Source organism: Lepisosteus oculatus, chromosome 22 (genome assembly GCF_040954835.1).
Source record: "Lepisosteus oculatus isolate fLepOcu1 chromosome 22, fLepOcu1.hap2, whole genome shotgun sequence".
In the NCBI taxonomy this organism is placed as follows: Eukaryota; Metazoa; Chordata; class Actinopteri; order Semionotiformes; family Lepisosteidae; genus Lepisosteus; species Lepisosteus oculatus.
Genome location: NC_090717.1, coordinates 11,421,320 through 11,436,500, shown reverse-complemented (window position 1 = coordinate 11,436,500; position 15,181 = coordinate 11,421,320). Strand labels below are relative to the sequence as shown.

Genomic DNA, 15,181 nt, shown 5'->3' with positions numbered 1-15,181 from the left:
CCCGATTTGCTTACAGTGTACCGAGCACCCCTGCACAGGAACTGCAGCCAAGCCGGAGAAGAGCCTGTGTACAACCTAAGGATTAGGCCGTTTCTAAACCAAGTATAATACAACCGAACTCCTCCAATTCTACTATTTGTAAAGGTACAGATTGTCTGAACTGCAGGTGAGTTCATTAGATTATGACTGATCTAAATCCAAAATCAAAATTTGAAAATAAAAAAAATATTGTTATTGACTTCCTCTGATGGAAGGTTTTCAGGAGTGTTCATTTATTTGTAAGGTGTGGATTGAGCCTTTAGTATCCTATGCATCTGTGGTTTAGATTATAAATACATTTCAATTATCTCAACTGCATGACAATACATAAAGATAACTGCACAGATGAAGGAGGATAACAAATTCTTAACATCACTTTATTGTTATTTATTGCTTAGAATCAACACTAAGCAAGACACTATGTATGCAGAAGAACACTAAATGCAGATTTTAAGGACTCACAGTGGTTAGCGTTGCCGCCTCACAGGGCTGGGGCCCGGGTTCAACTCCAGGCCTGGCCTGTGGAGTCTGTATGTCTTCCCTGTGTTGGCATGGATTCCTCCAGGTGCTCTGGTTTCCTCCCACAGGCCATACTAGTATACGGACTGGCTTCTGGGAAAATGGGCTCTGTGCGTGTGCGTGTTTGTTGTGTGTGCCCTGTGATGCACTGGCCTCCCGTCCAGGGTGTATCCTGCTTTAAGCCCGTTGCTTGCCAGGATAGACTCCGAATCCCATGTGACCTTGAAGTGTATAAAGCATTTGAGAAACGAATGAATGGATACTTTTGCACTTCAAGGTTCCCACACATAGAGTAATACGCTACTTATCAGTATTGTTTTCACCAGCTTCTCTTATTTCTTATTTAATACCTTCACAATTTGGACCTGCCCATTGCTTAACTTCTTCACTTCATGGCTGGGGAGACGGACAGCGGGGGCTGCATGGTCTACTATAGGGCTCAATTAAGTGATCACAGCCAGGCCCCCTTGAAGAGGAGGCAGTCTGCTCAGAATCAAAGCCCACCCAGCAGTAAGGCTGCTGCTGACCCCTAAACCAGCACCTGGAGGCTGTCTCTGTTCTTTCACAACAAGTGCAACGTGTACAGTTTTCCAACCAGGTCAAAACTTCAGAGACCGTAACTAAGGTGACAGAAGCACAGAATAATCGGTTCGTCCAACAGTGCCATCCAGCTGTTCTTTCACAAAACATCTTGTAACAAGACAAACAAAAATTCAAAATATACACTAGTAAGCTTATAAAAAAGTATTTTAAACATGTAACTATTACAGTAAACCAAGGCCATTAAAATAAACCATGTCAGCTGTTTTGGTTGGAACAAAACCCACAGTTTCCAAATAAAATGACTTCAGAAACCTTGTTTTCATTCGGTTGTCTGTTTTCCTGATGACTGACCCACTGGTTACTATCACATTAAATATGTTTTTGAATAAGGAATGAGAAAGATAGCACACCACTAAAAACAATGAAATGAAACTGTCTCCATGTTGTATAAAGCACAAATGATCTTTTCAAGATTTTTCCTTCTGCATGATATCTGATGGCTTCACAGGCACATCCACCCAGACTCAATAATCCTAAACACTCAGTCCTCTCAGGACAATGCCAAACCCTAAATGCACGAGAACTCAGTCATTTCTCTACTCTGACCCCTTCACTTGTGTTATTATATGAATAATGATACTTTTTGACAGTTATTTAAAAAATAGGTTGATCGATAAAGAAGGAATTCAACAACACTATTCTGTTTATTGCATGGATTTTTTTTAATCAATCTATGCCTGATCTCATCTACAGTAGGTAAATAAATGAAGTAGAACATACTGCATTCCCTCAGTGTGCTATAACAGGACTATAGATCCTTAAGGGCTATATTTAAATAGTTTTACAGGTATTTTTCAATTAGCACTTGATTAATCATGCACCTTGACATCTTGTTCATATAAGCAGTTCAATTCAGTAATGGATGGAATGGAAACCAATGGGATGTTCATGCTCTCTAGCAGAGAAGGAGCTACACAGCAATCACAGTGAAGGCCCAATTTAAAAGTTCCAGTTCCCTGCCCCGATGAGCTCTATTGCATACTTTTCTAATTTACAACCGTAGACGCCCATAATCACACTGTCACATGGTTACACAAGATCCAGAACCTAGACACAGCACGCTGAACAGATGAAAAAAAAAACATACATTCTCTCTGGTTAAGGTGTTTCATTTAATACTTGTAAACTACATCAATTTTGCAGCTTAAGCGTGTGAAATACACATCAAGAAAGCTACCTCTGGTTACATCTGGGCAGATTACTAGCTCCTCACCTTTAGTGCCTGCAGTTTACGTTTGGTGCAGCTGTGCATCCTGTTATTGTTAGAGGCAGCAGAGTGTGTAAGTCCAGCTTTAAAATACCACCTTGTGGTCACCGTGCAAGGTCTCACAAGAATGTAAGAAAAGTTACAAATGAGAGGCCATTCAGCCCATCTTATCCTTTTAGTTAGTAGCTAATTCTAATGATCTCATTGAGCCAGATGAGTGAAAGAAGCCATGGTTTTGGCTTCAACAACATACAGTAGCTGGATAGCCTGTTCCACACCCCAGGTGTGTAAAAACGAGCCTGAAGGCAATTCCACCTGCGACCTCGAGTTCATGCTTCACAGTTGACACTGAAGATGTTCTCTGGGTGACTGTGTCAATGTCTTTGAGAATTTTGAATATTTGGATCATGTCCCCTCTAGGGCCTCAATCTTAAAGACAGCCTTTAATACGCTGTGTTCCAGTGAGTAAGAAGAAAACAGCAGCTGTGTGTGTGTCAGCTCTGCTCAGCCTGACAACACAGACCGAGTCTAATGGCCCTGGCTTTGTGGCAGTGCTGGTCAGCGCTACATTTTTGTTCATTAAAGCATTTAGCATTCAGCTCCAAACTCAGTCTCCAGCTCTCCACTGCAAGAAAGGGGGGAACAGTAACTACATCTTATGTAGAAAAATAAATTAAAATGCGGACATTTTATTGTGCCAAAGTTAGGAGTTCATGCACAAGAAAGCAAGCGAGTCAGAACGGATACATTTTGGAATATTATTATTAATGGAATTTTACAGTAATAGAGATACAATACCTCAATTACACACCGAACAAGAGATCTGCAGTGAATATAATAACTAAAATATTATTTTCTATTCAGCTTCAAAGAGAAACAGCAGCACTTTAAGTCCTGTTTGCTTGAATTAATGCTGGTTGAGGAAACAATACAACAATACCGTAATATTAACGGAAGGGAAATACACAACAATTTGTTCACCCTAATGTAGAGAACACTAAAATGAGGAATACCAAGTACAATAAGTAAGATTATTTTTTAAGTAAATTAAAAAAAGTGATACAAAAGGCTTTGTGCTTAATATCTGAATAATAGTACTGCATCTGTGATGTGAATGTATCCATTAGTATAGTGAAAAGCGTACTGTCATTTTTGCTGTGCATTAATGAGATTTGTAGTTCAAACCAAAATATTAATATGAGAGGCAAAGGTATAGAATTTAAGCTTGTGTTTCTGGGTGTTATTCTGCATACATGTTCAGCTGTGTCAGAACAATGTCCATCCCTCCATTCCAGGTGAGACACGGTAAAGACTAGGTTGTAAAGAAAGATGCCAGCAAGTGATGACAGAAAAATCATTAGAACTACACAGAAACCCTAAAATAACAGCCAGAGACTGCAGACAATTTCCAGAGCACAAAAGTGAAAGTATCCTCATTCACTAAAGACAGAAAGGCAAGGCACAAGAGTTCTGGAACAAAGTTGTATGGACAAATGAGATAAAGTAAACCTTCAGTTTAGTGATGAAAAGGCAAATGTGGAGAGAAAGAGAGGAGCTGCCAATGATGCTGCAAATGACAGAGGTAGTATTATGGCTTGGGTATACATGACTTCCTCTGGAACTGGCTCACTGGTCTTTATAGATCCTATGGTATTCCACACTAGAGAAATCAAGGTGGAAAAATTAGGCACATGAAATGTACTTGTTTTGTAACAAAATACCAATGTTGCGAGCAGACTTGGATCATTCACCTCCAATCACGATGTGATACACTCAAGATCCATGTCAACAAACAAGCAATACACAAAGAAAGATGCTAACAGGAAGACATGGCTCAGTTTTCTCTGCAATTCCTGGAAATTCACATTCAATTCTCTTGAAAAAAACTAACTTTACTTTAAAAACATATAAAAGACAAGGAAAAGGAGGTAGTGTCACAGGTGTGACAGATGCTTGGATAGTAGACATTCGGCAGAGGTAGTGTGTCGGCTTGTGAGCACACAGGTCACTCATCAGTAAAGCCTAGAAAACAGTGAGGGTGTGAGTACGCCGAATGACAAATCAACTAAACGCATAATGTGTACGATTTGAACTTCCATGAACAGATGTTCAACTTCTGCTTCTGTCAAGGATGGCAATGTGTTCTTTCCGGACAGAATGACCTCAGAAAAGGACCTTTAACCACAATCACTGCACAACTGAACAGAGCATTGGCTCTTTATTTCACCCCCAGAAATGGTCTTTTCTGCCAAAATAATTTGTTTCTAAGTATTGCAATGCGGACTGGATTTCTGTCATAGCAGTAGAAACAAGAGGATTATTCTTGGTAAATATCGTAAACAAAACCAATTTTCGGTACGCATGTACTGTATTGTCTTGTATTTGACATATTAAGACATTAATTGGAAATTTGCATTATGTGTTGAGGATTTTGAAAAATTAGCCATATCTCTACTTCAATTTGTTTTTAAAAAAGTGTATATATTAACCAAAAGCAGCACAGTATAGTGGGTAAGTCTCTAGACTCTCGACTGACAGGCTACTGCAGATTTTACTGTTGCAAATTGAGCGAAGTACTTCACCCTCCAGTCCTCCCAGTTGTATAAGCGATTGACCAGAATACTATTCAGGTCATGTAGGTCTCTTTTAAATCATTCATTTGCAAAGACTTAGAATAGATTTCAATGTTGATCAGTTTAGTAACTCAGTAAATGGTTCCATTTAGTCAAATCTCCTAATTAAACATTTGACCTGCTTCATGGTAACAATAAAATTGCTGCAAGTGTTTACAAATTGATGATTTTTGGAACAGCCACAGGACCTGCATGATTGTGGCTCTTCAGGACTCCCTGCTTGGCCACCCCTGTGCCACATGTTGGACTGATTGTTGAGAGACATCAAGGGCTTGCAGTTTTCAAGACAGCCATTTGTATATACACAAATCCCTTAAAACTATCAACTAGAACATACATTTTGGATCACAAAATACACAGAAGCCTCCACATAAGAATTAACACTGTAGTGCCACAGTACTGGTGCTCTAGTACGGATCCTGCCTAGGACTGTTTTTCAATTTGAAAATATCCCTCCTGGCACAACACACACAATTTGAATATTTTGCACAGCAATTTAACCTTTAGTGATTAGTAGTAAGGTGAGTACTTCTGACTAGCACTAAACTAGAAGAGGCCCTCCCTGAAAAAGGTGTTTTTAATCTACTAAATCTAAATCTTCTAATTAATATCTTAAAGCAGACACTGTAATAATATGACACATAGTAAATAGATGGCACAGGCTTATTGAAATCTTACACAGGATCCTTTACGAGATCTTCGTTAAGACCTTTACAAGAAAAAAGAGGAATTGTAATCAGTGAAAATATGCTTTAAAGTGTACAGTGCTCTGCTGCTCACCATACAACTGAAATGACACTGTTACACTATAAAGACTCCAGAAGAGTGACCACAATTATCTCTGGACTGAAAAATATCTTCTGGGCAAGCTGAAAGACTGTAACAGCTGCATGCACAAAGCCAGAAAAAGAAAATGGATTTTAGGAAGATGTTGGGTATTTCCATGAACCCATCATCTGCTGACACAAGATTTTGCACCTTGGTTGTTAGTAAATCAATATATATTTTTTCTGAAGACATGAAACTGAAGTGAATGCTGATTTTTAAGTGGCTGTAACACACAAAACTTGCCAGAATTCGCAATCCTATGCAATATCAAAATTACAATACAGCTACAAGGTATTTTATATTACATACTAATACAAATGTACAATAGATTTTAGGAAAAACTATTTCTAGAGATTGAAGAACAAACAGGGCCAATTTTGTTTTCTTCACAGTAAGCATCTAAATGCTAAATGTTACCAGATGTCAAGGTCTTGTTGGGTTTTCCAAGTCATGACCATGGTTTATAATCCTGGTAGTTTCACTATTGTAATGGGTGCTATATTGCCGAAAAAAACACATTCTGCTGTTTTGCATAAATCTGAACCTCAAAATTATATTAAAACAAAAATGTCTTCCCTTCATAAAATATAAAACATAGGTAAATTCTACAGGCTTGTCATTCAAAATAAACTTGGATTCCATGTAGGATGTCCAATCGTCATGATCAGCTTTGATTTATTTAGGTTATACAGTATATGATTTCCTGATGTCAGTGAAGATCACGCCAACCCATATAAAATTATATATTCATGCTTATCTGAGGCACGGAGGAGAGAAAGATTTCACAGCCAGTAGAATTAAATGTCAAATAATTGCTTATAAAATAAAAGTAATAGTGTTCTAACAATGATTTAAGTATAAAAAAACAATGAGTTAATAACAAAAGAACAGACAACTCCTCATAATTTAAACTAAAGGGGGAGAATTATCAGAGGAAGTCTTCCAACGCACGTGTGCCAGCCTAGTAGATTTGAACTCGACTCGGACACAGCATTTGTCAGGGTGTCTGACAACAAGACAAGCAGTTTTTGTTGGCAAAAACCTTAATTCTTCATTGGGGCCTGAAGTGGGGATTAAAAAGCCAATTACTGCAAAATTAAGCAGCATCCTGTACATTCCAGAAATCTGTACAATTAAGCAATGTGGTAAAAAAAAACGAAGCAGCCAAATCAAGGAATCAGTTGTTCCAGATGTTTCTGGGGATGTATCATAATGCTGCAAAGATTTGGTAGCTGTGTCATGGCCCTCAAATCCAAAAACCACTGTAGGTGGGTCAGTGTAACATCCAGTCCCCTACACAGGTGTTCAGGCACCTGTGGAGTAGAGAGTGTAACTTTCTAACCCCTGCCTTTCTGTCACCTCCTAATAGTCCTGGCGCTCTGTTTTACAGCTCAGCCTATGGAGACCTACTCTTCCAGTGACAGGCCCTAACTGACATGCTCCTTTGTACCAATGCACTGTCCTCTCTCTAAACTATCTCTCTTCTTGTCCCTCTCCTCCTGGAAAAACAGGCATCACCACAAACCTTGAGTGCTGTATCTGTAACCTAAACAGGAATTAATTCTCCATACATCCAGTACTGTGCCAATCAATATAATGTTATTGCACAAGCTTTAAAAAGTAAGCACTTTGAATGGCAGTTTAGCACAGGCAATCCAAAATAAGAAAATGGAACATAATCTCTGATGAAAAGAACCCCTTCATTGACATTGGTACTGTAGTTTGAAAACATGACAAAAAAATTATACAAAAATTATTTGCTGAAAACATTCTGTTATTTTGGATAAAAGCAAAAATACACTTTTCAAGTTTAACATTTCCCATACTTACAGGAACAATTTAAATACACAAACTTTAAAGAATTTCACCTCACATACCCAAACACAGGAACCCAGCAGTATCCTCACCACTCACCACTGCTTCATCTTTTTTGTAATATCATCATCTTCACTGTCCCCTGGAGTCATTTTGAATTACCTGGCTTTTCCTTGAGGAACCAGCAGCTTATTTGAAAGGCATTACTGAAGTCAATTCTAAACAGAGACATGTGTTTCCTTTTTATTTTTGTCTCAGCCAAGGAGGAGACCTGTGTGATCTAAAAAGCTACTGGATTTTACTATTCTTGGCATTATTCAGGCTAGAAATCGCAAAGGGGCAAACAGTCTTTTTTCAATGTCCTGAAAGCTTGAAAAGAAAAACAGAATAAAAGACTAAAAGCCTTACAAAAAGTGCCACGCTGCTAAAAAATGATTACACAACAAAAATTGCACAATAAAAAACTAAAAAGAATGCCTTTTCACCAAGCTGCAACTAGAATTTTGCTTATTTTAAAACTAATTTTCCCAATTGTATCCACATTGAAAACTTGGCCAGTTGTCCAGATTATGCATTTCATGGGAAAAAGGAAACTAGTAACAATAATTTCATTTAGAATAGTTGATGTCATTTTCTTTTGCCATAAAGAAAAGGCTATTTCTGCACTTGAAACAAACCAGAAAACTAATTATTCACATTAATGTGTGCATTATTCACAAACGTTCAGTTCAGCTATATACTGTAAGTCATGCTGTCATTTATTTTCATGTTATGCACATTACTGCTAAAAACGTTAAGTCAACATTGGGAAAGCTTATCAAAATTCCCTCACAATTTTGTATTTTTTATTAATACATGTTCCACAGCAGAGCTCCTCACTCCATACCCACTAGTCCAGAGCAACACAGTCTGAAACGTTGCTCCCTACTGGCCCTCCAGAATGTATGGGTTACTCACAACCTCAAGGACTACTTCCATAACTGTTTGAATTAAGTCATCAAGAGCTCAAGTATAATGAAAACGAGAAGATTCTGTGCCTCTCCAAGACCAACAATGAGGATCGCTAGTCTAAAATTCAGTCAGGCAGTGAATTGAGCAACTCTATAATGCTTATATTTCCAAATTATTATTAATCATAATTCCAACAAGATATTGTGGCATTTGTTGTAAAAAAAACTTTTAAAATCTGATCAAATTCAAAATAACAAAAAAGAAAAAAAACATACTTGACAGTTTACAGAACAGGAAAATTGATAAAACAGTAAACCAATGTTAGATAAAGCAACTGTTTCATATTAGCTGAGGCCCAAGTTTTCAGTGTTTTATAAATTGAGCAGTGGAAATCAGTACCATTCAAAACCAGGAATTTTGGACGTGAATGAAATCAATCTGTGATGATTCAGACTCGGGTTCAGTTGACTAGAACAGAGGGAGGCAACCATGTATTCCAGTCAATGACAATGCAAGACAATTCAAACATATACTGTACTTCCTCTGGGCCTAGGAACTGACAATTAATTAATTAGATGGTCCTTTTGATGAATATCAATAATTAAGGACTAGGTAAAACAATAAAGTAGGGCCAAAAGTACCTAGCAATGGTCAAGGAAACATTATCATTCCTTGGGTGGATGGTCATGAACTGAATTTTCTGAATACAATTAGGCCCGATAGTAAAAGTCGTATCAGTGAACAAGTGCAAAGAATTCCTTTCCTCTGTATCCTGCTGAATCAGTTTCTCTCATCACATCCTGTAAGGTGGCGGTAACAGAGCCTTGCATTTGGTCTTAAGTGTTCATTATACCTGCTTCCTTCACCCTAGTGACACTGGAAAGCCCTGTGCCCAGAAAACTGTTTGGGTGCTCTAATGTGAAGACAGCGAAATTAAAAACCAGCACAAAAACAAAAGTGGTATCCAGAATTACTGGTGTATAAAGATATCGGACAGGCAATTTCATAGGTGGAAACGGTATTGTTTACTTTACATAGTCCTTTAAATTTAAGATGATAACCTGTACTGTAAAATCATGAAAATATGGCATTAAAATATATTCCTCATTCAAATAAGTAGCACTGCTGTGCCAGTTGATGTGCCAATCAAATTCACAGCACTGGTAAACTAAGGCCTGATTATCATTTTGAGTGAATCTATGTGACCTGAAACCAAGGGCACACAGACATAGCAGATATGATAATCATGACATTCAAAAACAATGCCTGTAATTTATTTTATTTCCCTAAAAACACGCATGAGAGAAAATTAATATCTGGATTCAAACTAATTAACGGCTGTGGTCAGGTGACAAATACCACATCATCAGTGAATTTTTGTGTTGTACTGTTTTGTTTAATTTCACCTATAATGTAGCTCAAAAGATCTTTTTGCACGCCTCTCAGTTTGCGTACTTGTTATCCATCGATGCTTACCTACATTTGAACAAATATAAGGTCCCCATTGTTCATTGCCAGTTTTACCCTGTCTAGGATTTTACAATTCGCATGAAATAAAAACAAAGTAAGCACCATTTTGTATTTCAAACATCTGTTTCAGCAAATATATTCAAAGCAATGAATCATAGAACCCTTGTATTACTTGATACTGTAGGTTTGCCGTAAATACAGCATGATCACATTTTACAAATTTGCCTTTGGTATCAGACTGAAATGCCAGGAAAAGAGGTAATACAGAATGCGCAATGGAATGCCGTCTCACACAGGCACCTACGAAGTGACATGCATGAAATGGATTTCCTATAGCATACAGCAAAACCCTGATGCCCATAAAACCTGAAATGGATCCCATAGGTATGCAGTGGGAGTTTATCAGTCACCCAGGATGAACTTCAAAGGGTTGTGCTTTAGCTAATGGATGGCAATACCTCTTTGATCTGGCTAATCCACACTGTCACAGCTTGAAGAACACAAGCAGTCTGGTCTCTCCTTGTGCACGTTTCCTGTCTACATTTCTAAGTTTACTTAAAAAACACAGGTAAAACGAGGCTTTTAACATTTTTAAAAATTGCTTTCAGATTGTTTTTTGTGAGCTTGCAATCAATTAATCAACTAGCAGTCTTTTCATAGTGTCTATAATTTATCAGGATTATTTGATCAAATGTAATTACCATTAGCATTTCTAAAACTATTCTTAGCTGGATTTTCAGCCACACTGTAATTAAAGACTACAGCTAAGGTCACGTATTTAGTTGTTGATGTCTGTATGGGGATCACAAAAAATAGGGCTTCTGAACAGTATCCAGGGGCTCAGAGAACAAAAAATTAGATTTGTCACAGAGGTTTCTAGTTCTGATTCTGAATAACCTTAAGATTTGCTTTTTTCATTTCATATCAGCTCGCAGCGTTTAACACATTCATTGGCTTTATTCATCGAGACAAATGGAATATTTGGCATCTGAAGACACCTACAGTATGAGATCTGATAGATTTGAGGCTCTGCTTAAAGATGACTGCCATGGGTCTTAGCAAACCTCTAATACAGTTAAAGTAGACAATGACTCATCAAAGCATTCTCAGCAGGTCAAATACTGTACTTTATTACAGTATTCCATTTAAAAACAAATCAGCATTTTGGCCATAACAGACCATAGCTATGGTGACACCACAATGTTCCGGGTAATTGCTAATCAGATTTTCAATAACCACTTAACAATTTGGGGTAGCCCATAACCCTTTCACAGGAAGTAATGGGCACAAGGTGGGATACACCCTGGACTGGACTCCAGGTCATCACTAGGCACACACAGACACAAACTCACGTTCACCAAGGCCAGTTTTACAGAAGCTGATTAACCTACCAGCGTGTCTTCGGAAAGTGGGAGGAAACCCACGCAAACATGGGAAGAGCACAGATAACACCCCAAGAATTTAACCCAGGACTAAGTAGCTAGCAAGAGATAGGTCTGTAGTTGACTGGCGAGGATGCTGAAGTTTTAATACAACCCCCCTCAGCCACAGTCCCCCAGTAATTCAATAAAACAATCCAGGGTAGAAAATTAAGCTTTTGTACCTTACAGTTGTAAAACTGTGTTAGACACTGAGCAAGCTTATAAGAACAATCCCTGCTTCGCCCAAGACCAAGGCTATCAAATGTAAATTCTGTTTTAAGTGTGCACTGCATTTATGTTTGAACGTCTGGTTTTACAGGCACAGAAATTGTCTAAATTATATAACAAGTAGACAGTGAAGGAATCTCAGTACCCTGCCTTTACATTGCTTTTACCTCTTATAAAAATGGTACAAATCTGCCACTGGTTGTGTGTAAGTTAGCCATGTTAGTGAGAAAATATTATATTAGTAGTAGTTTCTACATAACATTCTAATCTCAACGTCCAGGCAGCTGGACTGAATTACGTGTTGTGAAACACATTATGTCAGTTACATACACAGTATGCACACCTTAAGTGAAATCCTATATTATACTGGAAATAGTACTAGAATTTGATATGTTCTACTACGATGCAAAATTCCTACTGAACGCATCACAATTTTGAATCCGACGATTTGTTGGATATTTCAATGAATTTCATAAACCTAGCTGTCTAGAATCAATCCCAGCCGCTTTCGTACAGAGTAAGAGAGAGCAGCAGAAAAAATAGCAATGAAAAAAGTCTTTGCCAGAGGCCTATTTTGACGAGGGGATAAAAACCATAAATTGTTACCGCCCCCTTTCACTCTAACAAATTACCTTATTAATTAACACCACCTGCTGTGCCATCGGCTCTAAAACGGTCAATAAAGCCAAACAACTTTACCGATATATGTGCACGAATAGTTAATATGAACCTCCCACTGACAGTCCTTGGGGGAAACGAATTGAAACAATTGTCACAATGTACTGTAAGGGTTACCTATACAATCCAGAACCACAACAGGCAATGAGTTACTCAGAACAATGCAGATATCAGTGGTATTCAGCGTCCCTGCAAGACATACACTTTATTTTATTTTTTTAGCCTTACATGCTTAGATAATGCCAGAAAGACACTTTTTCCCCCCCTTCTGACGTTTCTTGAAGTGTGTCCGGGAGATCAAGGAAGTTTACCACAGAGACAATACTTGCCCGTGTAGTTTGTAAAGTTAGTAAAAAGAAAATCGTGTCGGTAAATGTCCCTGCAAACGATGCAGACACAGCGGTAGCGTGTACTGTAAATGCTGTTTTACCTTCTCTCGTCTCGCTGCTTGCTTCTCCATCCTGCTTTCTCGTGCTTTAATATCCAGCTATTCCAACGGGCAACTTTCATTCTATGTTACATTCTTCACAGCGGAAAAAAAAAGAAAAGAAAACCACCTTCGGCACAGTCTGTCCGATTCTTACGCCGCCTGTTTTAACCGTGGGGCGAGTTAGGGAGTTTGGTGTAAACTGTTATCCCAAGGAGTTTGACAAGTTTCTCACTGTCCAAAAATACGCTTTTCCCAGAAAAAGTTCGCCATGTTGTCAAATCCCGTTTTTTTGTGTGTGTGTGTGAGAGCTGTTGCTATAGCGGATTTGCTTTCCCTGCGGAGACTGGGATATGGGATATGGCCGCAGCAGCACAGCTACTTTACACTTAACAATGACATCAGTTCGGAGTAGAGTTACCTCGATGATAGAGTAAACCGCCAGTCGTTTCTGGTTTTTATTTTTTTCTGGTGCGTTGACATTAGTCCCGCTTTGATGGTTCAGTTTAGGGATAGTTCAGAGAATTAATAAATGTAGGAATTTATTGTCTTTGAGGACCCCCACTCGCTCCCAGGGAAAAAAAAAATGTTTTTCACGTATCGAGCTAATTTGCCAAGGAATTCTACTCGAGTGAGTCCGTGTCATCCCTATGGAGCTTATTTGAGTTTTTATCAGGTCCTGTAAAACAACACCAGCCTCACACGAGAAAACCCCAGGACCACTAGTGAACCCGTAGAGGATACACACATTGACGAAGGAGTAGCGAGTTTGTTCTTCGTAGTTTTCCCAGGATTGTTTTAAAATTCTATGTTCAACTTTCAATACTAAACCCAAAGCCAAAATTGACTGATGGCACGTTTTAGAATAAGAATTTAAAGTGGGTTACAAATGAGAGGAGCTATTTGGCCCATCTCGTTCATTTTGCTCACTTATAGCTGAGTGATCGGAGGATCTCATCCAGCTGTGTCGAGAATAATGTCTGTGTAAATACACTGGGGGTCCATATACCCACAGCAGGTTATTAATGAATGACTCTTGTTTTCAGCAATACGTATGCACCTACTTATAATACACTTTCCACGTGTATCCTTTAGTCACTGTTTCAGTATTGTTCATGAAATAGCTCTCTGGGTTGACTTTGTCAGCATCTTTCAATATTTTATTTTCTTATTATTACCTGTAGCAATGAATGGGTTGGCACCATCAAGCCTCAACGAGATTTTAACATCAAATGTTTTTAACTTGTTTAACAAGATGCCAGGCTACCCTCTATTTTTTGTATTGGAATGTTGCACTTAAATCGGGAAAATGCTCTTCCCATATTTATATAGGATGCTACTGTTTTCAAAACATCCTTCAAACCACATTTGTTTGCCCAAAGTAAATAATTACCTAATGCGATGTTTTTTTCTTTACTTTTCCTCTTATGTTCTATAGCTACCTTCTTAGTTTTGCTGCTACTTTGTTTAGTTTTACTACTGCTTATTTTTACAAAACATTATATTTGCTTTTTAAAATTGTTTTATTTACGTAAACCCTGCTTCCAGATTATCTTTAATAATATAAAAATAGTCACTGATTTTAGTTACTTGTAACAAGTCCTTTAAACTTTTTTTTTTGTTCAAGGCAACAGGTTCAACCTAAGAATGTTAATGAAACATTGCATATTAGATGAATAGTTTACTTAACTATTTTAGCATATTTCAAACATTCCTTCAGAATATTTCCTTAAATGTTCATTTTTCCAGTTTGGATTTCCTCACCGATTTTCTTTAAACTACAGTCACTGCTCTTCAGCAATGTGGCAGATGTGGAACATGACATTGGGGCTTTTCCAAAAATGAGTACAGGGTTGCAGCTCCCAATGTGAATGAGCAGTGGGACGTAGCCAGATGTCTACTATCACTGACTGCTTTCAACATAACGAATCGCCCTTTATCAAAGCACTGCTTGAACCATGGCAAAAATCAAGAAGAAAATGGAATATACTGTAGTTGTGCAGTCTGACAGGCCCGAGATTTTGATTTAAACTACTTGTTTTTCCTGAAGAACAAAGAGGTAGACAATGAAAAAGTTGGGGAAATGTTACAGCAAAGCAGAATGATCACACAGAGACATCATGCATAAAATGGCAGGTATACAGAAATACTCAACACACACATACTTAAAAAGCTAACTCTGAATCAGAACATATCAAAACGGACAGATTTTAAGATGACTTATGGGGATACCCAGGGAAAGGCAGGCAGGTAGAAAAGTTGGGAGGGATATCATCAGATGTTGAGTCCCTTTTCTCATGTTTTTTAATGCTGTTTCTAGTAAAATTAGATTATAACATAGAATTTATTTAATCTACAGTGT

The 15,181-nt window shown here is 38.0% G+C and overlaps 1 protein-coding gene across 4 annotated transcripts in view; it reads right to left on the bottom strand.

Annotated features, from left to right (window-relative positions):
• Positions 1-13,147, bottom strand: part of ttc28 (tetratricopeptide repeat domain 28) — a 468,402-nt gene extending 455,255 nt beyond the window's left edge. For all 4 annotated transcript variants that reach the window (XM_069182111.1, XM_069182113.1, XM_069182112.1 and 1 more), the window contains exon 1: positions 12,823-13,147. In XM_069182111.1, the coding sequence (XP_069038212.1) occupies positions 12,823-12,852 (30 nt within the window). In that variant the 5' untranslated portion in view covers positions 12,853-13,147. The remainder of the gene's footprint in view (positions 1-12,822) is intronic.
• Between the last annotated feature and the right edge of the window lie 2,034 nt (positions 13,148-15,181).